Raw genomic sequence first — 27,694 nt, forward strand, 5'->3', positions numbered from 1 at the left:
TTTAGAGATACGTATGTATTCGCAAGTCAGTATGCATACATGCATTTCCTTGCTCTGTCATCTGAGGGGGCCTGACACCCCAGTAGCAATAAGCACATCTAATCCCCACATCTTGGCATCTAATACCTTTTTCCAGTAGAAAGGAACCTGGGCTCCTTAGAGAAATGGTTCATTCTAAGAACAGGACAGGAAATATATAAGATGAGCCTGGAGCATCTGGAAGTGCTAGAATGAAGGGAAACAGTCAAAAACCTGCCATGATGGGGTATGTCAGAGAGGCCAGGAGCCAGCTGAAAGAGCTCCCAGTGGTCAATGCCGGAGCAAGTTGAACAAAATAAAGCAGTATTAGATTATATAGCCTGTTGTGATTATGTTAAATGAACATTTGTTAAGTAGAACCCTGGGGTGTCCAGTAATGAGCCACATTTCAACAAAAGATCACAAGGGAAAGTGAAATAGAGAAGGTTACTACTCACAAGCCCTGGAGGAGGAACATGCCTACAGGGGCCACTCTGGGAAGGCGAGGCAGGCTGCAGGCAGAGAGAGAGGCAGGACCTGGGGCACATGCCTTTATTAGGGTCTGCAGGGGAAAGCTTTGGGGTTATTGGGCTAAAGCTGGATTCGTCAGTTCAAATCAAAAACAGCAGGGCTGTGGTCAGCTTCATAGGGGTCTTATCTGAGGGGCATACAAGGGGAAGGCCCTGGGTGGCAGGGGAGAGTATTTATCACAAGGGTGTTTCAGGAAGTCATATCCAGAATTCACATTTACTTGTGACCCTGAGGGCTGTTATCTAGGGCACTGCTCTCAGGAGAGGCTGGTATCAGTTCAGGGTCCCCCAGGCTGCTTGGCCACACAAAATGGATGCTGAGGCAGCAATACCATGGAGTAGGTTAGCTAAACTCTCAACATAGCCCGAACTATACAATAAATATTCATGAGTCTAAACTGATAAAAGTAAACAACTGGGTAAATAAATAATAAATAATAAAATATGGTTGACCCTCAACCTGCATAGGTTTACTTATAATAATATGTGGACTCTTTTCAGTAAATACAATACTACAAATACAGAATTTAGTTAATAATAACACCAGTTTGCCTTATTAATTGTGACAAATGTACCATACTAACTTAAGATATTAATAAAAGGAGAAAATTGGGAGCTGGGTGTATAGGAATTCTCTGTACTATCCTTGTTATTATTCTGGAAATCTAAAAATATTCTAAAATAAAAGTTTACTTTTAAAAATTTATCACCTTGCAAAATAAGAACTAGAAAGACCTAAAATTTCATTTGTTTATATAGAATACTTTGCCCCACTGAAAAATACTCCCTGAAGAATTTCAGTTCAATCTTCATGATGTTTTAAATAAGATATGTTCTTTCAAAGGTTGTATTACATGAATTGTGTGAGCTTCAGATGAAACATTCATTATGACTTTTTTATTGTTGTTCATTGAGATACCCCCCAAAAAAGATGACTATAGATTTTTTGGAGGCATTTCCTTTTAAAAATTTAAGGAAATAAGGAGAAGGAATTGTTAAAAAAATAAAATAAAAACTCAGCAGATAATTATTCAGACTATCAGGCACAAAATCAAAGGCCACTCTTTCTGCCAAGTTAAAAAAGTCCAGCTTGATTGTTGTGTGTTCTCTAAATGTTATTTAGTTCTCTAAAATGGTGTTTAGTTTCACTTCACACATTAACAAATAAGATCAATTTACCAATGTTATAGAACTCTGTGTTTTATAATGTGACCATGGCATGCAGAATATGTCCACTCAAAAACATCTGGACTATCTAGGTCAGTCAGTCAAGATGTTTTATACCAAAGGAAAACTCCTATATTCCTTTTATCAACTTAATTTATTCCTGGCTGCAAGTCTCCTTTCTCTCTCCCTAAGATAATAGTGATGCCTTTAAAGGATATGTAACAGTTTAATCTTTCATTGCTTTCTAGTGAGCTTCCTGTCCCAGAAAATTTCTGGCAAGATGTTTTTACACTCAGATCCAAATCACTGTCTAATGAAAGTGAGCCAAGAAATTTGCCATCACCCCCCCCCCCTGCCCACCCACCCAAAGAACCTAATGCTCCTCAACCCCACCCCCCAAGACCCAGGGCTGCCAACCTCTCCGTTTGTTAGGGATCTTCTCCTCAGGCTCTGACCTTAGGACTGTGGCCTTTCCCCATTATCACTCTCCAGGAGCACTTTGGCTTCTTATATGCTAAACTGGCTGTTTAGGACTTGATGCCAAGGTTAGGTAACCTTGCCACCCCGCCTACAAACTATCTAAGTCCTGCAAAGTTAGACAATTACCAGGTACAGAGTTTATTTGTTGATTTGACTTACCCTAATCTAAGTCTGGCTCATCACAATTTCAGGCTGAAAACTGTCATCTCGGCAGCCACCTCCACCCTAGGGAGTTAAGTCTATCCTCCACTAAATGTACCCTGATATTTCAGCTCCTTCCAGGACTACTGTGTCCTCTCGGGTTTTTCTTTATGATTCTTGTCTAGTTGGTTAAGTAAAATAGTTATTGACTGGCTATGACAGTTGTTGTAACCTGACTCAGTAATGGTAATAGCTACAATTAGCCAAACACTTAAATTGGCCCTAAACTGTGCTCCACGCATGTGGCCTTATTCAGTCCTCTGCACAGTCCTGTAGTAGAGATATTGTTGTTCCCATTTTATAGACGGGAACACTGAGACTCAAAAAACCTGGCAAACATATCTGAGTCCACACAGCTGGTATATGGGAGAACTGCATACAGACAGGTCATAGCACCATCACCCTCGCTCCCCTGACTTATTACCCCCTCCTGCATATCATTTATGGACAGCTGCCAGTCTACCCTAAATATTTATCCAAATAAGCACTCCTAGACCCATCTTTAGACATACAATATTTTTATATACAAGGAAACATAAAAGTACAGATAGGATTTTTTTTTACTTCATATTAATGTTTTAAGCAGAAATTATTATTTTAAATTCAGTCAATCACACTTGCTTTGGAAATATAAACTACCATATTTTAAACTTCAAAATGTAGTGTTCTTCAGCTTTTATTAAACTCATTATGTCCTTCTTTCTGGTGACCTCACACTCCACAACAAAAATGTCATACCCAGAAATACTTCGTTTCCTAAAGGTATTTTGTCCATATTCCCATTATTATGTCTGAAGTCCCCAGTGAATTTAGTAGATTGCTGAAGGTGGTCCTCCATGAACAGAAAAGATATGAGGAGATATCTCTCTCCCTCCTGGACCCTGTCAACCTTGTGCATTGAAGGTGTGATGAGTGGGGAAAAGATCATACAGACCACAGCCTTGACTTCTCTCCCCAAAAGCAAAACACCAATAAAATCAAGCCTAGTGAATATCCACAACATGTAAAAGAAGAAGAAATGTTAATGTTTAATTTGAAACAATATAGGATACTGGAAAGGGTGGGAACCCTGAGGTTTTAGTCTGAAAGCTTCCCTGACCAGCTGCTTGTGGCTCTTGACAACGTCAGCCTCTCTGGGCCTTATTTTCCTTACCTGTAAATTGTAAAATGTCACCATTGGACTGTTTGTTAATGTATTATTTATATCTCCTCCTCCTTGGAAAAAAAAAAAAAAGACCTCAAGAAGTTTTTGGAAAACAGTGGAGTAAAAGTCTAGAGTCACGCAAGAAAGGTTGGAAAGGTTGCAATAATGCAATAATGCAATAATGCTTATGCAAAAGGAGGGGCGCCTGGGTGGCTCAGTTAGTTGAGTGTCCGACTTCAGCTCAGGTCATGATCTCACGGTTCATGAGTTTGGGCCCCTCACTGGGCTCTGTGCTGACAGGAGCCTAGTGCTTACTTTGGATCCTGTGTTTCCCTTTCTCTCTCTACCCCTCCCCTCTCTCTCTTTCTATCTCTCTCTCTCTCAAAAATAAATAAGCATTAAAAAAATTAAGCATAATGCTTATGCAAAAGGAAACTGATGCCATTGGTTCAAAAGTTGGTCAGCCTTCTGGGTAACCTAGACAAAAAAGAGAGAGATGATGGGTTATATTGTTCTCATTATCTGAAAAAGGAATGCAGAGAGGAGGGAAAAGAAGGAAGGAGAAGAAAAAGGGGGAAAGCTGCAACATACCAGAATGTCAGGCAACCCAAACTAAAGTTCTGAGAGGAATTATTTTATGTGTCCTGAAGAGAATGGATGGTCTTCAAGAGCAGCTCCCAAGACAAAAACATTTGAAACAGTCTTTCTCTGTGGCCATATTTTATATTGACCCTCAATAAAGGGACATCGTTAAAAAGCATTGCTCTCTAAAGATACCCATGTAGAGAGCTAAGATAATCTAGTCCAGGTGTGTTGTGCACCAAAAATCTTACTTGGCCCGGGAGAGCTTAGAAAATCTAAGGAATAAATGTCTGTTATGACCCTTAGGATGTCTTTCTCAAACACCAGTCATCTCAGCCAAGCTTTGACAATTGAGATTCCTGGCAAGTCCCTTCATATATGAAACTAATTCAGGTTTGTGAACATTTTCGTACTTCCATCATCTTCCCATTCCCCCAATGAATCTGCAGATGTATATACGTGTATATATATACCCGTGTGTGTGTGTGTGTGTGTGTGTGTGTGTGTGTGTGTGTGTATATACATACATCTGCAGAGAGGGCTGATCAATTTTATTATTATGGTGACCCATACCGAGGGAAGGGGGAAGAATTTCATTTTCTACTGTATAGAATGCTCTGTGACTGGATTTTCCTTTTACAACAAACATGTATTGCTCAGAATAATAGAGATTAAACCAGGGACCTGGTAAGGGGGAAAGAGAGGGAAAGGTGGGAGGGAGAGAGAATGAAAATGAAGTACAGTTGCATGCAAGTAAATTTGCAAAGGTCTGTTTAACATGTGAAGCCCTAGTGTGGTCCTGTCACTTAGACATTGCTCCACAAATATTTGTTGAATGATGAAATAATAAATAGAAATGGAAGAGAGCACCAGCCGGCAAGTGTCTGGAGGTGAAGTCGCCAGCTGGCCGCCTCGACTAGGAGATGAATGCACTGTGGCTTCTTCAGAACACTTAGTTGTGAGTAGGGCAGCATCATACGGCCCTTTCCAAGAGGAGCAGGCCCAAGATGCATCCCCCAGATTCCTAAAAGGGTTTGTCTGTCAACCAGAGTTCTATGGCAGAGGCAGGCTGCCAGGAGCACCTCTTCTGATCCAGCATAATTGGGAATGAGCCCTTCCTCTTCTTATCACTCAGCCAGCACTTTTGTTTGCTTCTTGAGGCCACTCTTGGAATATCATCCATTTGTTCATTCAGTAATTTACCCAGAAATACTGCGTGAGTGCCTACTATGTGCGAGGCACTGTTCTAGGCTCTGGAGATCCTGCGGTGAAAAAAACAAAATCCTCCACCGACAGGGGTTACATTCTTAATAGGTGGAGACAGATAATAAGAAAAATAAGTAAAATGCATGGAATTATAAGTGTTAGGGAGAAAATAAAGCAGGGAAGAGGAATGGGGAGTGCTGGGGAGGGGTGGTTATTGTAAGCTTAAGTAGGGTGGTGAGGGAAGGCTCAGACCTTTGTATCTGAGTAAAGATCAGAAAGGGTTGAGGGAGTGAGCTATCTGGACATATGCAGGAAGAGCATTCAGGCAGAGGGAACAGCAAATGCAAATGCCCTATGGAGATAGGGGTGGAGGTGGGACACATACCTGGCACATTCAAGGAACAGTAAGGAGGCAGGTGTGACATGCTATAGGCAGTGGAAAATTAACATTCTTGGTGATATATACACTGATATATGTAGCTATAGTTGATTCATTTATTTCTCTGTATTATTCTATTAGGTACTCTATCCTTTTACCATTAAAAGATATTCCTTTCTTTCTCTCTCATTCTCTCTCTCTCTCTCTCTCTCTCTCTCTCTCTCTCACACACACACACACACACACACACACATTTGAAGTTTTTTAATCTTTACTTTTTCATTAGTAAATGTTTAATAAAAAAGTCAAATATGTTTTTCACAATTATGAATTTACTACCCACTGTAGCTTAGTTGTGAGATACTATTAAACCATTTGCAAAGGATGAATAGCCTTCCTTTCCTTGCCCAGCATGGAGGAGTTGGGGCAGGCCCGTCCCATTGAGGTGAGGGGATGGAAGCCATGCAGAGGTGCATCAGTGGTGTGTTACAGGATGCAGGGTGGAGTAGGGGCCACACGGGTGGTGGACAGAAGACAAGGGAGATCGGTTACTTTGAGCAAAGCATTGAATTGATTAAGTAATACATTTATGGCAAATACGTGAAAGCCAGGTAGATCACTGTTGGAAAAGATGCTTACAGGCCTAGAAATACGGAAGGCTAGAAAGAACCTTGAGGTATTGAAATGGAGATGTAGATTTCATTGTGACTTCTATTTTTAAATATATATACACAGATTAATGTAGGAGTAGTTATAGGTGTGTGTGTGTGTGTGTGCGTGTGCGTGTGTGTGTGTGTGTGTGTGTGTGTGTTTGAGCTCTGTGTGCTTACAGACCTAGAAACAATGACATTTTGGTAGCATTGAGCACATAGATATTGGATTCTAAATACCATCCAAATGTTTTTTGAAGAAATGGGTGACCCCACAGCTGGCACAGAGAAAATTAAGATAAGTCTAAAACATCTTGTCATGCTGGAAGGCAAGGAAACGCTCAAATGATGATGGAGACATATCAGAAAGACCCAGGAGCTGCTTTGGGACAATCTGATGTTCATTATGATAATCATGGATTCCCATATAGTGAAAAAATTTGCATCCATGAGTCTATGTAGATTTAAATAAGCAAGTAAATAAATAAATAAATAGATAGATAAATGAGGGGAAAGGGTGAACTCATTCTTACCAAAGAATGCAACTAATCAATATAGAAGGAATGGTGGAAATATAAATCACCATTTGGCAGCTATCACAGAGGTAGGTGGTTGATGCAGGCTGTGGTCATCAATGGAAGGCAGGTGGACAGAGGGTTGCTAAGGAGCAGGATTCCAGTGCAGTCTTCAGTTTATTGCCCACAAAATACTACTCAAGAGGCAAATAGTGACTTTACAGAGAAGAAACCTGGCCACATGATCAGGATTCGTATGACCAGGTGGTGCAAAGTGTTGACATCCTGTGCCCTCTGATGTGAGGAGGCATCCAGCCAAGCCCAGCTTTGTTCTGGAGCGTTCCTGACAAAACAGCATAAACTAAGTCTGGTCATGAGGCAGTATCCCATGGGGCCAGACTGAGGGCTGTGCTACAGAATGAAAGCCCTGTAATCTTTGACGCTGCAGAGGACCTGAAAGAGGGAGATACGGAGGAACAATTCTGGATTGGAAGACACTGAACAGACTTGAAAACAAAATGCAATGTGTGGTTCCTCAGATCAGCAGCATCAGCATCTAGGAACTTGTGGGAAATGCAGAAGAGCAACCTCACCACCACCACACCCCACACCCACACCCCAGACCTACTGAATCAGGACCTACATTTTAACAAAATCCCCAGTGATTCCTATGCACACTTAAGTTTGAGAATGGCCAGGGCCCTTGATCAGCAGTTCCTAGGCTTTATCAGAATCACTTAGGAAAACTTTTTAAAAGGACAGATTCCTACCCCCCTACCCCATACATTGAATTAGGTGCTAAATGGTGAAGTCTGCAACTGGATATTTTTGAGGAACGCTCACAGGTGGTTCTGACACTGAGCCACATGAAGAACCACAGGGCTCTGAATGGTGGTGTCATATGTATAAGTGACCTAAACAGGGTTCATTCCTGATGGGCCTCAAAACACAGGCTGGAGAATCAAGCTAATAATCCAACAGGATGCCTCCAAGCACCAAGACATGGCCCCAAACTAATACTCCAATTCAAGGGTGGAATGTAAATAAATTTTGCTGCTTCACATTTCAGGAGTTTTCCAGAACATTTAAGTGGATTTGAAAAATACTTTTTAGAAGATTGTTTGTACAAACATCATACTCTTTCCAGTCCTTCTTTGGCATAGAGTTTAATCAGATTTAAAATGGTGAGTGTTCTCTGTAAGGTTGTATGTTTCTTTTCTTCTAGGGCATGTAAAACAAGGCATCTGGGTTGTATCATTAAAATACCAAAACATGTCCACCGTTTTCAGGAAATTTTTAGGAGTTTATATGCTATAGGTGTTGCATATGTTTGATAGAAGGCTGTAGTAGTCTATTCATTTAGAATTTTTAAAAAGTTTATGCATACCAATTTTTTTTTGTTTTTTTAGAAAAATATTTGGGTAAACCATTTAAGTTTTTTTAAACTGTGTTTTCCAGAACTTAGAAAATTAGGAGAAAATGGAAAGAAATCTTTTAGTCAGCCCTTTTTTGAAAGTTTATTTATTTTGAAAGAGAGAGAGTGCAAGAGGGGGAAAGGGCAGAGAGGGAAAAGCAGAGAGAGAATCCCAAACAGGCTCTGCGACACCAGTGCAGAGCCCGATACGGGGTTGGAACTCATGAACCAGGAGATCATGACCTGAGCTGAAATCAAGAGTCAGACACATAACTGACTAAGCCACCCAGGCATTCCTCTTTTAGTCAACCTTATGTGAAAATATCTTGTTCTCAGATATTCTTGGTTTTTATATTATGCACTGAATTCTCATCAATTCATAGCAAATACGCCTTTACTGTCTTATTAGTATCTGTCAATTTATCTGTGGACATAAGAAACATCTTCTTTGATTAATTTCTTCCTTGCCATAGGAAAGATATAAAAATACAGAATTTAAAGAGTGAGGCTAAGTATAACGTAAGGATATTCTGTGCATGAGTCTAAGACATGATGCTCCCCAGTCTGACAATGGAGCAGAGAGAGTCCAGGGAGGGACTGTAGAGTGGAACAGCCAGGGAAATGTAAGACATTAATAAAAAGTTGTATTTCTAAGTTCAGAGAAATACCATATTAAATGTAGTGCCTCACAAAACCAAATACCCTATCTGGAAATCACTGGATATGTGCCCATTAATATTAATAAAACTGGCTAACCTTTCTACTGGGCTTATAGATGTACAAAGGACTTATCTCCTTTAATCCTGCAATTGTGTAAGGTAGGTGTTCTCATAGGCCTGCTTTAAACTGAAGGAACAGAGGAGAGACTAAATAATTGGTCCAGTACCACACAGTTAGGAAATGTTAGAGCCAAGACTTGAAAACAGCACCTCTGACCTCAGACACAGGCTGCCCCCCACTGCATCTAGTAAAGAATATTTGTCCAGCCAGCATCCCAAAAACATAATCTTGTTTTGATTCGGTTTGGTTTGACTTTTTGGTATGAAATGTGTCACTTTAAGACTTGAACAGTGTGGGTTTTTTTTTTTTTTTCACTTTTTAGTCTCTGTCATCTACATGCTAGGCATTTTCCACGTAAATATTTCTCTAAAGAGATTCCTTGAACCAGAAACTGAACACATCTTTACCCCTCTGTAGTGAATGCTCACCCACTCTCTATAGGAAAAGCAAGGCTGGTGTTTGGCCCCCACCCCCTCTTGCCACAGCTCCATGTAACCCTTAAATTTCCAGACCCCAAACAGGTCATTCACTTCTATAGAAACTGTCAACACACCCTCTAAAACTGTCAACACCCTCAAACTTCTTTAACTGACTCCCCTGATGACAAGGGGCAGGCTCTAACTTTAGCCCACTCAGGGAGATCCCAAGTCCTGCCAGCTGCATGGCCCCCGTCTCCAAAACAAATCCCCTCTTCTGTGGGTCTGAAGCTCACATCAGCTTCTCCACGTCCAATGTTTTTAGTTTCTGCAGCTCCTGTCCTGGGGTTTGTGCCTTGAGCTATGAACCAGGGTCCCCGGCCCATAATCCACTGCTGCCACTAAGCAACAGCACTCTCCCTTCCTGAAACACAGATTGCGGCAAGATTTTTCTGGAAAGGCTTTTCCTGCTGACCCCCTCTCCTCCAGGAAACAGAGGCTTCTTGCCTCTTCCTTTTGACGTCTGCTGCCATCCCCAATAAAGACAAATAAGCAACCACATCAGCTTTATTTGTTCTTCCTCCCCTGTTTTCCTTCTACTCTGAATCCCCATTTTCCTAGGCCCTTGCCCTTCTGGAGCTGGTCTGCAGGGCACAGCCAGAGTGGCCTCTCTGACTGAAGCTGGAGGGGGAGCCGTTCAGGGGGAGCATCCCTGAAATTCTGCAGGCAGTTGGCTGCCTACTGAGGGCTGTGGTATGGCAGGCCCTGTGCTGGCTGCTCTTGTTGTATTGCCCTGACTCTTCTCCCTTTTTTCCCTTGAGCTTTGCCCGGCGAGAACCCACCACTTCCAATCTCTCAGGCCACCTGAGTTAGTGTCTCTAGCAGTTTCTGCAGCTGCCAGTTCTTCTCTTCACCATCAACTTCTTTACTCAAGTGAGCCTGCTGCTGAGGCCCTACGGATGGAGGGAGGGTAGGACAGAAGGCGGCAGGGACGGGGGATGGCCTCCCATCAAATCCTCTTCTCAGAGATAACCAAAGCCCAGCAGGGTGTGACCATAGGGTGTCCTGAGGTCAGGAGACCTGAGGTCTAGCCCTGGCATTGCCACTGATTATCTGGGCGACCCTGGACAAGTCACCTAACCTCTCTGCTTCTGGGGTTTCTTCCTCTAAAAAATACGGAAAGTATTTAAAATTAAATTTAAATGTAAAGTTTAAAATTTAAATTTAATTTAAAATTAAAATTAAAAAATATGGAAAGTAGCCTCTAACGTCTTTTGATTTATTCACTGTCACTTTATGTAGTAGAACCATATGTCCGGAAGCTGGTCTGCTCAGCTCTTTCCTCATGACAGCCTTGGTGATGCAGTAATAGTTGCCAGTGTGCCTCAGTCTCATTTTGGATTATAAGAACAATCTTCCTGTGTCTTGGTTTTAGACTTCTTCTGATGATATATTGATTCTGAATTTATGACACCAGTTATAAAATCACGTGTTGCCATTTCTGACTGTTTCTATCTCTCAAAGTCCACTCACACCACGCAGTTTCTACATGACAGGATGTGTTTTCAGGTTGGACAGATGCAAGGTGAGGTATCCAGAATAGTGAGAGGACATGAGCCCCTGTTTGCTTCAGGATAAAGGAGTTTAGAGAGACCCAGTGCCCACATTCCAGGGTCTTTCTAGATGTAAGTGTTCTTTTGGGGTGGGGGGAGGGTAATCACATGGTTAAAAACATTTGGGAAACTCCAAATATTAGCTCCTTCTTGTAGATTCGTCATGCACATTAGCATATGTAAAGCTCCAAGAAATCCTGCCAGTGAAGAAATCTTAATTTGTCTTAGCATTTTCCAAACTTATATAGCCCTAGATACTTTCTTCACAAAGTACTCTAACATCTGATAGAACATGTCCCCAGAACAGAGTTTGGGAAACATTTCCACAGAACATTACTGACCTATCTCCATCTGGGTCTTCAGAGGGGAAAGGGATAACTGCACCTGCTGGAACATTTATTGAGCACCTACTGTATGCAGAACACATGGGAACAATTCAAAATTGGCAGGTCAACTGTCTACCAGCCTGGATTTCAACATCTAAAGCTACAGAGGGACAGGCACACAAATAAGAATGCCCGTCAACAAACAAGACAAATGAAGTATCAAGTGCAGCCTGGGAGCACTTCCCGAGTAGAATTTCCCTGCACTTGGCTGTCAGTCTCAAGCTCCTTGCTTTGTTCCACCAGGGCAGTTGCCTCTCAGCCAGTTACCTGTTCTCAAAGCAGGACATCCATTGTTTATTTTTATAAATTAGGTGGTTGGCAAGGCACACTGAGTAATTTTATCCTGTGCTGAACATCGTAGAATTTTTGCCGTACGCGTACAGCTCTGTTGGTTTTTATTCAGAATTGGGGTCTGTTCTTTCCTCAGAAAAGATGACATCCTTTTCACAAAGTAAGAAAGGTGCTGGAATGGCCAGTGTCACACCCTGTTGTTTAATCCCATTCTGAATCAAGTGTAATTGTAGTTCATGGACCTGATAATTCCCAGACAGAGGGCCCGAGGGCCTCAGGTCACCCTTCTAAAACCTATTTGTGATGCACCGTTATTTTTCTGAGCACTTCCCCTCGAACCAAACCATATCCATGTGTCCTCACTTCCTCACACAGGCCCTGCCCATGCCCTTTTTCCCCATTTCCTGTTTCCTATTCCCTTCATGCCAGCAGCCCTTAGACTTTCTGTTGATACATTTTTTTCTCAATTTTTGCCTTGCCCCTTTTCCACCTTTCTTCTGCCTCTCCTTTCTGGCCTCGTTAAAAGACACAAAGGCTCATTCTTTTTGAAGGCTTAATCCTTAGAAGTTCCTCTCTGCAAGGGGCACCTGGGTGACTCAGTCTGTTAGGCGTCGACTTCGGTTCAGGTCATGATCAAATGGTTCATGGGTTCGAGCACCGCATCGAGCTCTGTGCTGACAGCTCAGAGCCTGGAGCCTGCTTCGGATTCTGTCTCTCCCTCTCTCTCTCTGCTCCTCCCCTACTTGTACTCTGTCTCTCTCTCTTTCTCAAAAATAAATGAACATTAAAAAAAAAAGTTCCTCTCCGTGAAACAGAGAAGGGAAGCCAGCACTGTAATGAAAAGGCCAACATTGTTTCTACAAAGACTGTATCTTGAAAAAGAAGTTGCTTATTATTTTTAATTATCAATATTAGTTGACATTTATTGAGCATGTATTCTGCTCCAAGCATGAGGGCCTTTTACATATATTGTCTATTTTATTAGTCACCACAACCCTTATGATACAGGACATTTATTATCCCCATTTTATGGATGAGCAGTTGAGTCTCAAGGAAGATCGGAACCTTGCTCAAAGTCATAGAAAGAGTAAAAAGAAGTGCCAAGAAATGAGCCTGCATTTCTCTGGCTCCCCATCCTGTGTTCTCCCTCCTCTCCCCCTGCCCTCCTGTAGAGCAAGGAAGTTGAAGAGACAGAATTCTGGTTTTCATCAGATTTATTCCCTAACAAGTCTCATTCACAGAAGCTCACCCCTCCACACATGCACTGCACAGACAGCAGATTGAATTACCTCCTTAATGATCTGTTATATCCACCAGTGTCCAGCTTGGCCAGGACGTAATTGATCTTGGTGAGATGCCAGTGTCCTTTGTTTCTTCACACAGATTTGTCTTCAGGGGAACATATGCCAACACATGCAAACCATATTATTCCCTTCCATTCTCTCCTTCCTGCTTGATCATTAGTGTTGGTTTCATTATTAGTCTCCTGTTCCCTGCTCACCATCCTCACTACAATTGGCAAACATTTCTCATTGGACCCTACAAGGGAAAGCGTGATATGCTGGGCTTGCTTTTAGTTTCCTGTGAAAGGTATCCACTTACCTGGGGTCGTAAGTGATTCACAGCATGTCTCAGAACCTCTGGCCCTTGTTGGTGGCCCCGAGAGACAGCCTTCACTTTCCTCCTTTTTCGAATCACTGACTTCCCCATCCAGGGGACTTAAGTAATTGGCGCGGAGGGGAGGGGGGACACCTTCCTGTCCATCACTCAAGGCACCTCACAATGGGCCCAGCCAATTCTGGAGCATATGAGAAGGCCACCACTACCCTCATTCTCTGATGCCAAATTGTCTCAAGGAAAATGGGATCTTCCCGTCATGGGCCAAATTACCCATAAGCCTTCTATGTCATGGCTCCCTAGACATCCTTCCCCAGCACTGGCCTCTTGAACCTCTTGGGTAAAGAGCAAGCTGACAGGGTGGGGCTGTCAGCCTCACTTCCCCTACTGTAGTCCCCAGATACCCTGGACACCCAGGTGCTTGGACACTCTTCTGAGAAGGGCAGCATCAGCAGGGAGTGCCTTGTACCTGACTCAGAACACGAGGTTATTAAGCACCTCCCACTCAAGCTGGACTCTGTGCTGGGGAATAGATTAGTAAAACAATCAATACCTGCTTTCAAGAAGCTCAAATCTCAGTGGCAGGAGCCGGGGGAAAGTGGTCACATATCAGTGATAAAGCTAGGTTAGAGCAGAGAATGGATTAAACATGTGAGGGTTCAAGAAAGGCTTCCTGGAGGAGATGACGTCTGGGCTACTTGGCAACCAGTTGGATGTGGGGATGCAAGGTGAAGGAGGAGTCAAGGGCTGGGGTCAGGATGGGCTTATAGAGCCCTTGGGCCCTTTGGGTGGAAATGCCTAGTTAATTCTTGGATATACGGGACATATCCTGTATATTCAGAGATAGCAACAGGGAGGTGGGTAAAACCAGGTAAGTGAAGGAAATAATCTTGGGAAAGAGTATAGCATAAGAAGAGATCCAAGAAGAGCCAAGGACAGAGCCCTAAGAAATACCAGCACTCATGAACTGACGTGTGCCAGCAGAGGACAGTATTATGAGCATGGGCTCTGGGACTGAGCTGTCCATGTCGGGATCCCACCTTCACAACTTACCAGTCGTATGACCCTGTTGTGAGTGACTACAATGCCTCCAACAGCTGTTCCATTTCATGTACAAAATGGGGTGATAATGACATATACCTCATGGGGTTGTTGTAGATTTAAATTAAGTAATACATGTTAAGCATTTAAAACAGTCTCTTTAAGTAGACTGTATAAGAGTGTTCTTAATAACATTATTCCTTCACTGATGTCAGAAAAGGGAAAAAGGAAAGAGACAGCCTATGACAGAGTCAGCCTCTCTCAGTGCCCACTGGCATTGCTCAGCTGAGATCCCCAGCGAGGAAAGATAAAGGAGAACCCCAATGGAAGCCAGATCACATCTGGGATGGGAAGGGACAGATCATGCTGGATGGTACAAATGCCACCATCTTCTGGGAGGGCAGGGATGGTGTCTCCCTTGCTCACTGCATGCTCCAGTGGCCAGAGGAGTGCCTAGTAGAGTGTGAGCTCCTTGAGGATAGAAGAGCCCTCAGTAAACATTTGCTCAATGAGTATGTATTTTCTGAAGGTCCTGCAACTCATCTGGCATGAAGAGGCTGCAGGGACCAGGGAAAGCATATGGACCACTCCAATGGTGGCCACAGCTTGGGGAGAAAGCTTGGGGACATCTCCTGACTCCCTTGACCCTCTGTCTGGGACACCTAGATGTTTCTGTGAGTGAGCTGCAGGAGGGAATCTCCCAGGCCTTCTCCCTTCCAGGCTTTTGAATTCATGAGGACCCTGTCCTATTCTGCGTGTCATAGAAAACTTGGAATTTTAGACAGGTGACAGAACAGGAGCATTTGTAGACAATCGGCATGTGCTTACACCATGGTCTCCACAACCTCTCAGAACACCAATGTTCTGTTTCTAAAGGGAATGTTCCTCGGCTGCTTAGGTCTTTGAGCTGAACTCACCATAGTTTTGTTAAGACATTTCTTTGCTCATAGATCAGGGTAGCTGTTGGAGCTCTCATACAGTTTAAAAAGCTATAATGAATCCACTCTTTGGTCTCGTGCTCATGAGAGAAAATGGGAAGTAGTAAAGCATAATAGTTTAAAAGCACAGGTTTTTGGGGCACCTGGGTGGCTCAGTCGGTTAAGCGTCTGACTTCGGCTCAGGTCATGATCTCACAGTTTGTGGGTTCGAGCCCTGAGTCAGGCTATGTGCTGACAGCTCAGAGCCTGGAGCCTACTTCGGATTCTGTGTCTCCCTCTCTCTCCCCTTCCCCTGCTTGTGCGCTCTCTCTCTCTCTCTCTCAAAACTAAATAAACTTAAAAAAAATAAAAATATAAAAGCACAAGCTTTTGATTTGGCTCGTTCCTAGTGCACAGGTTGTGTAACCTTGGACAAGCTACCTCTGCCACTCTGAACTTCAGCTTCCTCATTTGTAAAATGGGAATGGCATTAGTCCCAGCCTGTGAGGCCAAGAGGATCAAAAGGGATAAGCAGTGTCCCTCTCACAAGTGCATGCCCAATACATGGCAGCTGTTGTTAAGTATTATTATTATTATTATTAAAATCATGTGAAGAGGAAACAAAATTCATAAATGGCCCTGCGATAGGATCAGGATAGTTTGGAGCTAACAACTCACTTATGTCAAGACTTGTTATGTGAACTCCTAGCCATGGGTTTTAATCCTATTATTGAAATGGAATGAAATAACAAAGACCCTATTCTAGGACTATCAATAAATACTTTCACAAAAGGAGAGGACATGAATGAGATAAGGCTCACTCTTGAGTACCATTTAATAATTGGTTTCAGAGTGAATGATCCATCCAGTGGAGTATGGTAGGAGATCGAGCAGAGGCTAACAGATCCCGCACAGCTGTTGGCAGTTCTCTACAGTCCATTTAACCAGCAATGGCATTTGCATACCTAAGTCTCCATGTTTCCTCTGGTTGCTTTTAAAACAGTAAACAGCCATAAAAAAGAATGAAATCTTGCCATTTGCGACAACATGGATGGACCTGAGGGCATCGAGCTAAGTAAAAGAAGTCAGACAGGGAAGGACAAATACCTATGATCTCACTTATATGTAGAATTAAAAAAAAACCAAAACAGTAACAACAACAAACCAAGCTCATACAGAGAACAGATTGGTATTTGTCGGAAGCGGGGGTTAGAGGGTGGGAAAAATGTGTGAGGGTCAAAAGGTACAAACTTCAAATTATAAACAATTAAGTCATGAGGATGTGATGTACAGCATGGTAATTATAGTTAATACCGTATTGCACATTTGAAAGTTGCTTAAGAGAGTAGTTTGTAAAAGTCCTCATTAGAAGAAAAAAATTTTTGTGTAACTAAGTATGGTGGTGGGTGTTGACTAGACTTATTGTAGCCACCATTTCATAATATATGTAAGTGTTGAATCACTATGTTGTACGCCCGAAACTAATATAATGTTATGTGTCAACTCTACCTGAATTTTAAAAAAGTAATGCAGGGGTGCCTGGGTGGCTCAGTTGGTTGAGCATCCAACTTCAGCTCAGGTCATGATCTCACGGTTCATGGGTTTGGGCTCCATATCAGGGTCTGTGCTGACAACTCAGAGCCTGGAGCCTGCTTCTGAATCTGTGTTTCCCTATCTCTCTGTCCCTCCCCTGCTCACACTCTGTCTCTCAAAATGAATAAACATAAAAAAAAAAAAAAGCAATGCAGTGTCACAAAGAGTGGAACAGCAAAACATTTTCAGAACTTTTAATAAATGTATTCTTTATACAAAAAGGCAGTTTAAATTAAGTATGTCACATTTGGAATTGAGCACTTGTCAGAGCTTCTAGAATTCACATCCTGGGAATATTTACATATAACTTGTGACACGAACTGTTGGTCAAATGGATCCAAAATAAACGAAAAGTATTTAAAAAAAAAAACAGTAAACAATTCTGGGGAATTTAGAATTTTGAATATTTAGGGAATTTTTAGTTGAAGAACTTGAGAATAAACATCTTTTGCAAACTATGGGGACAACATTCTGCAAACAATAGAAGGATGATTTCTGTCCTCTAGGAGTTGACAATTTAGAAAAGGTGGATATATAAACCACTAACTTAACTGCAAGGCAGAACATGCTATCTTACTTTCCTTATACTTGTTCCAACTCCTCCTGCTCTGCCTAGCATAGTTCCTGGCAGATTCATGGGCATACAGTAACTGTTTGTGGAAAGAATAAGCACCGTTACAGAGAAATGAATAAAGTACTTTGGGAGACCAGCAGGGACCAAGGAATGGTAAAAAGACTGGACTTCCAAAGATGGTAACATACAGATGGGTAAACTTGGCCTTGTACTTACTCAATCATCTTATCTACTGTACTGCTCTTTAATTGCTTGCTTATGTTATTTTCCCCCATAAGGTCCCAACCTCCCCAAGAGTAGGTACCATATCTGTCTTGTTTACTAGTGTCCAACATGGTACATGGGATATAGTAGATCCTCAACATACTCAATAAGTTTTTGTTAAAACAAGGAGGGTCATCCGACGTATTTATCAAGGCTTCCTCCCACCCCAGTCGCAATTTAACAGCAACTCAACTCAAGCCTGCTTAAGCAAAGTTCGGGCATTTTTTGGTATATATATATGGGCTCTTCATAGAACTTCAAGTATGGCTGGTCAGGAATCTAAGGACCTCAGGAATCCATCTTTATCTTTCTTTTGTGTTATCTTCATTCTTAGGCAGGTGCCCCTGATATCATGGCGAAAGGCATCTGACTCCTATCTTTACATGTTACAATTCCAGCAAAAAAAAAAAAAAAAAAAATTGTGTCTTTTTTCCTGATAGTTTCAGGAAAAGACTCAATCAAGGAGGGCTCTGGTTGGCCTGGCTTAGGTTATATACCCATCTTTGAACAAATCACTGAGTCCAGGCCTAAAGGCAGGGGAGGAGCAGCACCATGAATTCTGTATAGATGAAGATAAAGAAAGCTGATTCATCTAAGAGACATCAGACAGCCAGAGTTAACACACAAAACTCCCTATGTATTTACATCCCAAGGAAACTGGACAATAGCACAGAGATAGGAATAGCCAGAGAATAGGAAGTGATACAAAACATAGTAGGGTTGAAATGTCGGACAGATGAGCGGTGGCCAACAGTGGGAATTAATGTTGGAGATATTAATATAGATCAGATGGTGCTAGGCTTGAAGGCCAAAAAAAGAGGTTTAGAGTTTGTTCTATAGAGAGTTGTGATACAATGTGAGGGGAGCAAGATGGAATATAATCCAAGGTATATTTAAGGCTTCTCTAGAAGCCACCTTTAGGGGCCTCTCTTTTCCCTTCTGTGTCCCTCCAAAACCACGAGTCACTGGTGGAAACATGCCAAGCAGGACATGGAGTTCAAGAGGCTCTCCTGCAGCCACTTCATGTCCAGAAGGACGCCTGGGCATATGTAACCTGCTGGCCTCTGCAGCCTCAACACAGAGATTCCCAGCATGAATATGTCACAGCCTCTGCTGTAAGGAGCTCCCAGCAGGGGAAGTTTGGTCTCGGACCAAGTACTGGAAATATACCTTCATATACACGTATACGAATATGTACACACACACACACACATATATGAATACATATAGGACTGGGTGTTTGGAATAGGAAAAAGGGGATATTTTATTCCTCATGAGGAGTCAAGGAAGCCTTCAGAGAAGAGGGAATATGTGTGTTAATCATTTTGCTAGGAAAGGCTTGTGCTCAGGACACAGACCCTTCTCAGGGCAAGCACAGATTCTTCCTGGTTCAGCCTTGGACTCCTTCCTTGCAGTTAGGAGAACCTAGAGATTCCTTCTTCAGGACTTCTGTGTTCTGCGTCCTGGAATTCAGCTTCTCTACAGCTCAGGTAACAGCACTACCAATGGCATTCCTAGCAGTAAACACTTATTGGGCCTGGGACTACATACCCAGTGTCGCGTGACCTTTGGATACAATCTCCATTCTCACCTTCACAATCCTGTTATGAGGTAAATACTATCCCGTTTTACCGAAGAGGAAATCGAGGCTGATAGCTAGGCAACCTGCCTGAGGCCCAGGCATGAGGAGACAGTGGAATGGGAGCCAACACAGCTCACTCAGCCCAGCTCCATGCTCTCCACCTCTGGGCCCTCTGCCTGCCCCTGCCTGCTGGCAAGTGGGCGACACCCCGTCCTCAGGGAGGTTACAGAGACGGCCATCTGTGCAGTACTACAGAAATGACACTTCAGCTGTGACTAAGGGCTACACCAGGGGTGCAGAAAGGGACACTGAACCCGTGACGTAGTTTTCACCCTAAGTATGAGAAAGAATCACCAGGGAGTTATCTTAAAAAGCAGCTTCCTGGGGCGCCTGGGTGGCTCAGTCGGTTGAGCATCTGACTTCGGCTCAGGTCATGATCTCACAGCTCGTGAGTTCGAGCCCCATGTCAGGCTCTGTTTTGACAGCTCGGAGCCTGGATCCCGCTTTGGATTCTGTGCCTCCCTCTCTCTCTGCCCCTAACCCACTCACATTCTGTCTGTCTCTCTCAAAAATAAACATTAAAAAAAAAAAAAAAAAGCAGCTTCCTGGGCCCTGCTCTCAGAGACTCTGGGCGAGAACTTGAAATCTGCATTTCAACAAACAGCCTACTACTACCACTAGACGTTCCAAGGCCAGTGATATGCATTTTGAAGAGTGCTACCTAGGCAGGGGTGTGTGTGGGTGTGTGTGTGTGTGTGTGTGTGTGTGTGTGTCTGACAATGTGTGTGTATGCCCACATGCCCACAGTTCAAGGGTTGTTTTAGGAAAGCTCTGCAAAGGGCAGATGTCAATGTGCACTGCATATCGACAGAGCGGCTTTGTCTGGGTTTTCACTGTCTTCTTTAGATCTCACCATTCGAGCCCAGCCCTTGCAGTTAGGGGGACCAGATACCCACTACAAAGGATCATCTTTCTATGAACATTGCTCAGCATATTAAAAAAAAAAAAACTTTTTGGCACAAAGACATTTGTCTCTTTTTTCTGGACCTGGGAACAGCAGTAGGAAGTGTTCAGGCCTTTTCCCAAATATAATCCCTGACCAATTGGAGGCTGAGAATCCTCTCTGCCAGCGGCCTCCTGGGACCCTGGGTGGCCTGCCTGTCGGTCAGAGGCACCAAGCACCCCCACACTGGAGATGTGGGAAAGATGCTCTTAGTCCTTGAGGACGTAAGGTCTAGTGGGGGAGACAGAACAGACCCATGTGAAAGAGTCAGACACACAAATACAATAAAAATAAAGCAGATGCAAATCCTTGCAGCAGTGAGAATCCCAGTGCAGATGTGAGCTTGGTCTCAGGGTCCACCATCAAGTCACAGGAAGAAGTTGAATGTGAGTTGCTAGGTGAGCATCAGAAAAGCCTTCCTAGAAGAGGTCACATTCACTCCTTTGCCATGTCTCATGGAGCACTTACTGTGGGCACTGCTACTGGTGGGCATGGCAGACCCAGGGTCTGCTTTGGGGGGAACACAGTGCTGACTGTGCAGGGGGTCTGGGGTCAAGGAGACTGGGGGCCCCACATAGCCCAGCACATCACCCAGCCCAGATGGGAAATCAGAGCAGTCCTCTTCAAGAAAGTGGTGTTTTCATCAGATTCCTAAAGGCAGCCCTGCCCCTGACCTTAGGGGAGCCAAGATGAAGTACAAAGGACAAAGCAAAAAGAAGGCCCCGGCCTGTGGCCTCCCCACCTTCTCTTTCCATCCTGGCTTGTGTGCCTGGATGTGGACACTTCAGACCTCCAGTTCAAACTCCATCCACACACCACACCCCCACAGGCCCTCCGCCAGCCTTTGGGCCTTGAGTTATGATCTCCCTACAGGAGGACTGATCCAGATACCAGGCTCTTGCAGGCCCAGAAGTGGGCTTGAGCTGTTTAGACAGGGGACTTGGGAGTCCTGAGTCTTCAGGGATGAATGATCTGGAAGTGAGTGCACAGCCACTGGGCAGACCCATTCCCTCCACCCCATCACAGGCCTTCTAAAGCATGGGACCCAGGGCAGGTCCTGAGGGCAGTTTTACCTAATCAAAGTCTGGGGGCCATGGAGACCCATCCCATAGAAGACCCCTGAAATGAGAAAAGGCCTTGGTCATCTCCCTAAAAGCAGGAGTGTGGAGAAAGGTCGAAGGTGAGGTTGTAGAACTGATGGGGGTCTGGTGGCCAAGGTAAGGATTTGGCTTCACAAAGGACACGGGTAGGACATGGTGGGGGCGAGGGAAAGGTAATTTATGAATGGAGCAAAAGCATTCCTTCCAGACTGAGCTTGTGTGATGCCAACAAGGTGTTTGATGTAAGGAGAGCAAGCTGTTGAGTTTGGCTAGGCCTGAGAGTACTGACAAAAGCAAAAGAGGCAGAAAAGAAGTGTCTGGAGAGGAGCAGTTGTGGAGTTTGTAGGCCTGTACCCAGGGTCAGGCCCTCAGGGTAATCACAGAGCCTCTGGGAGGGACTCTTACGGAATTAGGCGGGGGCCAGATTCTGTCTTTATTCTGTGCTAACCATTCAAATAGGGCAAAGTAATCTGCCACATTTAACACCTTTCTACTCTACACTTGAGTTTTAGTACTCTCTATATGTGCAGTTTTTGTGTTTTTCTGTGTTATTCCAGTGTCCTGAAATTCTTTCTGGATTGGCAACACATCCCATTTTCCACTTAATAAATACAACCACCGTTTATGCCTTGGGCAACATTTTTCAGTCATTGCCAAATCCTTATGGGGTTTTTTGTGACATTTGCCTTTCATAATTAGTGATGAAAGTCACATCACTTAATGCCTATAAAATTATAAATACATCAGTCCGCAATAAGACTTTTTTTTTGTCCCTGAAGTCTGTACGCAGATGGGGTGTGTGTGTGTGTGTGTGTGTGTGTGCGCACGCGTGTGTGCGTGTACGTTTGTGTGTGTGTTTATGATAACAGTGCTTACATAATCTCAACAACCAGGCCCTGGGGACTCACACTTGGAGATGGAACGGCTGGTTTAAATTAGGTTTCCATGTGAAATACTGTATCGCTATTTTTTTCCTAACATTGTGGGAAAGTATATGGAAAATGATTTGACTGATAGGAAATAAATCTGGATGCATGATCAGGATTGAGGCACCAACCACGTGGTGGTCTGCGTCTGCTCTGTGAAGCTGGCCTCTCCAAGGGAAGATGGATTAACCCTTTCAGGCCACTAGACTAGTAAGTCACTGTGTGGGACCAGAATAGCCTGAAAGAGCAGTGACTGTCCAGAGCTGCTGATTGGCAATCAGTTTCAGTAAAAAAGGAACTAACTACAGCCACAAGAAGAATATAGCCAGAGGGCTCAAGAACTAATGCATCAGGTGTCTTTGGGAAACGCTTTTAACTTTTGGGGATTTATTTTCATTTGTAAGAAGATGAGTTTGAATTTCTAGCTCAAAGAGTCAATAATTATGACTCTAAGTGTTTGCTCACAGTTTCCCAGAGCAGGATAGGGCTCATTAAAGGCAAATCACATGAAAGGAAAAACTACACAGAACACCCATGACACTTCAGTCAGTATTGACAAAACAGTTTCTTGCTCTGGAGAGTCAGGGTTTCACAAAGGTGACTTTTCTTTCACTGGGTAACCAGGTGATGAGGGCACAAGGCATAGAGACAGTGAGCAAGGAATCGCTTATAGCTGCAGGAGAACGGATGGATCTGGGACTCGAGAAGGCTCCTGTGTGCTCAAAACAGCCCCGGGAGATCAGAACAAATGGCCATCTTAGGTTCTCCTCTTCCCAAGAGGCTCTGAATTCCTTGCAGGATGATCTGGACCCAGGCTTGTCCTAGGAGTCTGATTCCAGATCTGTTCTCCTGATGTTGAACGAAGTCCAGAGCAGGCTGAGAGCAGAGGTGCGTGCTCGGGGCCCACTGGGCTGGGGCAGGGCTGGGGCAGGGGCTCAGGGTGGCAGGTGGTCCCTCACATCCTGCATCAGCACTTCCGGCTGTTCCCACAATGTGACCCTGTTTTATCGATGAAGGTCCCTGGTGCCACTGTTTTGCTTTTTGTTTCTGTGTAAGAAAGGGGAAGAGGTGTTCAGCATCTCTCTCTTCTGTTCTCCTTTTTTCGTTGCTTTAATTATTTTTTTGGTACTCTCCTTGGTATCTTCTCCTTTTAGTCTGACTCTGTGTTCAAATATGCAGCTCTTAAGCAAGTGCTTAGGAAAACCTAAGCGGTGCCAAGTTTAAAGAAACTGTCACCCCTCATCAGATAAAAGAGTACCGCACTGGGAGTCCTAGTTTTGACATTAACAAGAACTGTGACCTCAGAAGATCACTTCTCCCATGAGCCATAGATTCTTCATCTGGAAAAATGGGTTTGGACCGCCCTCTGTGGTTGCTGCCAGCACTAAATGTCATTCGTTCCTACCATTTTATCAATGGGGCTGGTGGGGGTGGGAGGGAAGTGCAGTATGCCATAGACCTTAAACTCTTTTTTTTGTTGCAGTTGTCGTGGGTCACCATGAGCAGGTGTTCTGGCCTCACTCTCCCTCAGGCCAGGGAAATGAGGTGGTCCCAGGTGTCAGCACTGTTACTGAACCAGTGGAGCTAATGGGCCATGTGGGGTCAAGACCAAGGCTTTGGTTTGTTAACAACTAAGTTTATCAGTCCAGACATTAGCTAGGAGGGAGAAAGTAACTTAAATGAACACAAGTATTCAAGCACCAAAGTATAGGTAGCAGCAAAATAATCTTAGAGATTAAGCAGAGGATTGAGGCTGCATATCATGGGGGGGGGGGGGACTTAGAAGTAGGTTATTATTAAATGTTATACTCTACTCTGTGTCGTAGAAAAAACTAATCACATTAGAATAACTTTCATCCCAGACCTTGTGTATACACATCAGGCATTTAGTGAGTGGTTAATAGTGCCACCTCTGCAGCCCACACACCTAAATTCAAATTCAGGCTTTACCACTTTGGGTTGAAGACTTGCGCAAATCTCTTAGGCCCTCTGTCCTTCAGTTTCCTCATCTATAAAATGAGGATAATAATAATCCCTGACTCCAGACTGTTGTGAGAGATGAGTTAACATATGTAAAGTGCTTAGAATAATTCCTGGCACCCGGCACGTAGTAAGTGCTATGTAAGTATCTGTTCATTATTAGTCATTTGAGCAGCATAATAGATAAGGGGTTTATGAAAGATAGTTTAAATATATAATTTTTTTGCATTTTTCATTTGATAGCATGCATTTTACTACTTGATAAATATTCTTTTATTTATGGACTAAGTGCATTGATTGCATTTAATCTTGCTGCCCATCAGTCAAACGTATTTATATGTATTTTAATCGATATTATCCTTGGGCTTTATTTTCTTATAGTCTCATGGAATTTTATGGATCGAGAGGGAGTTCATGAATTACCTTTCAGCCTCCTTACTTTAAAGATGAAGAATATGGAGAAGTGAAGTGACTTTCCCAGAATCCCATAGCAAAGCAGTGATGGAGACCCAGAGCTTCACCTCCGATCTCTCAGCTGGGTCTTTCATTTCCCAGTACTAAACTGATTTAAAATTTTTTTTTCAACGTTTATTTATTTTTGGGACAGAGAGAGACAGAGCATGAACGGGGGAGGGGCAGAGAGAGAGGGAGACACAGAATCGGAAACAGGCTCCAGGCTCTGACCCATCAGCCCAGAGCCCGACACAGGGCTCGGAACTCCCAGACCGCGAGATCGTGACCTGGCTGAAGTCGGATGCTTAACTGACTGCGCCACCCAGGTGCCCCTAAACTGATTTTAAAAAAAAAAGAAAAAGAGTGGGGTACCAAGGTGTCTCAGTCTGTTGAGCTACTGACTTCGGCTCAGGTCATGATTTTGCGGTTTGTGAGTTCGAGCCCCATATCAGGCTCTGCGCTAACATCTCAAGCCTGCTCCAAATTCTGTGTCTCCTTCTCTCTCGGCCCCTCCCTTGCTCACACACACACTCTCTCTCTCAAAAATAAACATTAAAAATTAAAAGAAAAAAGAAAGAAAAGAAAAAGAGTTTTCCTGTGGAAAAAAAATATTCCTTGAGCTTTCAGGACATAGGTTCAGTGGATCCCCTCTCTGCATTTTCTAGGTGAGCTCCTGGGTAACGTGGCTGATCCTCACGGCGGGCTCCATGGAGGAGAAGCGAGAAGTCTTCTCCTATTTAGTGCACGTGGCCAAATGCTGCTGGAACATGGGCAACTACAATGCTGTCATGGAGTTCTTGGCCGGCCTCAGGTATGGGAGTGGGGAATACAGTTATCTGGGTATGAGGTGAATGGCACTGAATTAATTGCCCTGGAAACCACATTTACCCAAACCAGGCACTTAGTAGTGATTATTTGCGGGAAATACATTATCCTTTGCTAACACCACAAACCTTGCCCCTCAAAGACGTAGCAGAATTCAGCCCCTATGGCCAGTCATGCTCCTAATTAACTGTCTGCTCTGATCTGTTGGCCAAGCTGGGTAAAATTTCCTGCTTGCATAACTCCATCCGCCCCATCACTGACCGCTGCTTACCCTCTGTGTCCTATAAACCCCACTGTTATCTATCTCTTTGCAGCTCTGCCTTATGAATTGCCTCAGCACTGTAGAATCCCAGCCACTGCCTGGGAATGGCTAACACTGATAATAAGCATTCAATAAAAGTAGTTCTTATTTTTATTGAACACTTACTATGTATCAGGCACTGGGCTGTGCATTTCCTATGCATTAAATATTTTAATTCTCATAACAGTTTCTTGGTAGATTCTAAAATTCCTACATCTTGCAAAAGAAGGAACTAAAGTTAGAAGTTAAGTCATTCACCCCAGGCCATCTGGAATGGCTGGGATGTGAATGCAGGCAGCCTTGATTTGAGAGTCCTTGCCCTTCACCTCCGATATCTTGCTCTTATGCCTTCTCCACTAAGCTAATAATAAGATCACCATTTTATCAATAAAGACTTCTACCTTTTTCCCTTTCAAGCCTCAGTTACCCGGCATAAAGTAACTGCCCCTCACTCTTAATGGGAGGCAATGTGGTGTGAGGAAGAGCATGAGTTGTTGGGTCAGAACAATGGGATCAAATCCTGGCTCCTCCATGGAATAGCTGTGTGGTCTGGGCAAGGTGCTCGACCTCCTTGAGCCCCAGTTTCTTTATCTGTAAAATGGGGATGATAATAATAAAAAGCACCTACTTCCTCACCCAGGATTTAGTGAGATAGTACGAGGTGTTTAGCATGCATGTTGTTCTCAGTGTCTGAGATTCACCTTCCCAGTGAGGGTTCTCACTATAAATAGATCTTGCTCCCTAACGTTATCGGGATTTTTCTTTGATTCTCCAGATCCCTGCAAAGGGATTCGTGGTTGGGGGAAAAAGGAAATTTCTCAGAGTTGGAATTTTTTTTGTCCTTTTGAGCTTTCTTAACTAAGAATAACTCAAATGATCGTGTCATTGGCATTCAAAATGATACATACAGATGTATCAGGCATGGCTCAAAAGAAGGAAAAAATAGAAAAAATACTGGGAGAACAGGAGATGATTTGGATGATTGGATTCTCTTTGTGATAAGTTTTCTACAAAGAACCTCTGGTATTTTTCTTTAAAGAAAAGATTACATTATGATAACATAGTTCTATTTTAATGACACTTCTCTGTGTTTGGCAAGTTGGTGCCAGCTATTGGCTGGGGACCTCACTTCCTCTCTTCTGGACATCACTGTCCTCAAAGCATGGCAGCTGGCTTGCTCCGAAGTGAATGACAAGAAAACAAGGCAGAAGCTGCAGTGCCTTTTATGACCCAGCCTCAGAAGTCACACGCTGTCACTTTACTACATTATACTGGTCACATAAGACTAGCACTGGTTGATTGTGCGTGGGGTCTGTGCTACACAGGGAGGTGTGGATCATTGGAAGAAACAATTAGAAGTAAAAAGATTTACATATAACAATATTTACTCAATCATGATGTCAATTTAAAATAACCCAGGGGTGCCTGGGTGGCTTAGTTGGTTAAGCATCTGACTCTTGATTTTCAGCTCAGGTCATGATATCACAGTTCATGAGTTCGAGCCCCACATTGGGCCCTGTGCTGACAGTAGGGAGTGAGCCTGCTTGGGATTCTTTCTCTCCCTCTCTCTGTCCCTCTGCCCCTCCCCCACTCATGAGCAATAAATAAATACATAAATAAATAAATAAATAAATTTTAAAAAATAAAAATGAAAAATACAATAACCCAAATGAATATCAGTGGGGAAATGAATGAAATTACATGATGTATTCTTACAATGGAATATTATTTAACCACCAAAAATGT

General features: G+C 43.3%; 1 protein-coding gene across 4 annotated transcripts in view; it reads left to right on the top strand.

The window, feature by feature from the left end:
• Positions 1-27,694, top strand: part of PLCE1 (phospholipase C epsilon 1) — a 329,559-nt gene that overhangs the window by 204,001 nt on the left and 97,864 nt on the right. For all 4 annotated transcript variants that reach the window (XM_043597018.1, XM_043597014.1, XM_043597015.1 and 1 more), the window contains exon 5: positions 25,488-25,633. In XM_043597018.1, coding sequence (XP_043452953.1) covers positions 25,488-25,633 — 146 coding nt within the window. The remainder of the gene's footprint in view (positions 1-25,487; positions 25,634-27,694) is intronic.

Source organism: Prionailurus bengalensis, chromosome D2 (genome assembly GCF_016509475.1).
Source record: "Prionailurus bengalensis isolate Pbe53 chromosome D2, Fcat_Pben_1.1_paternal_pri, whole genome shotgun sequence".
Classification (NCBI taxonomy): Eukaryota; Metazoa; Chordata; class Mammalia; order Carnivora; family Felidae; genus Prionailurus; species Prionailurus bengalensis.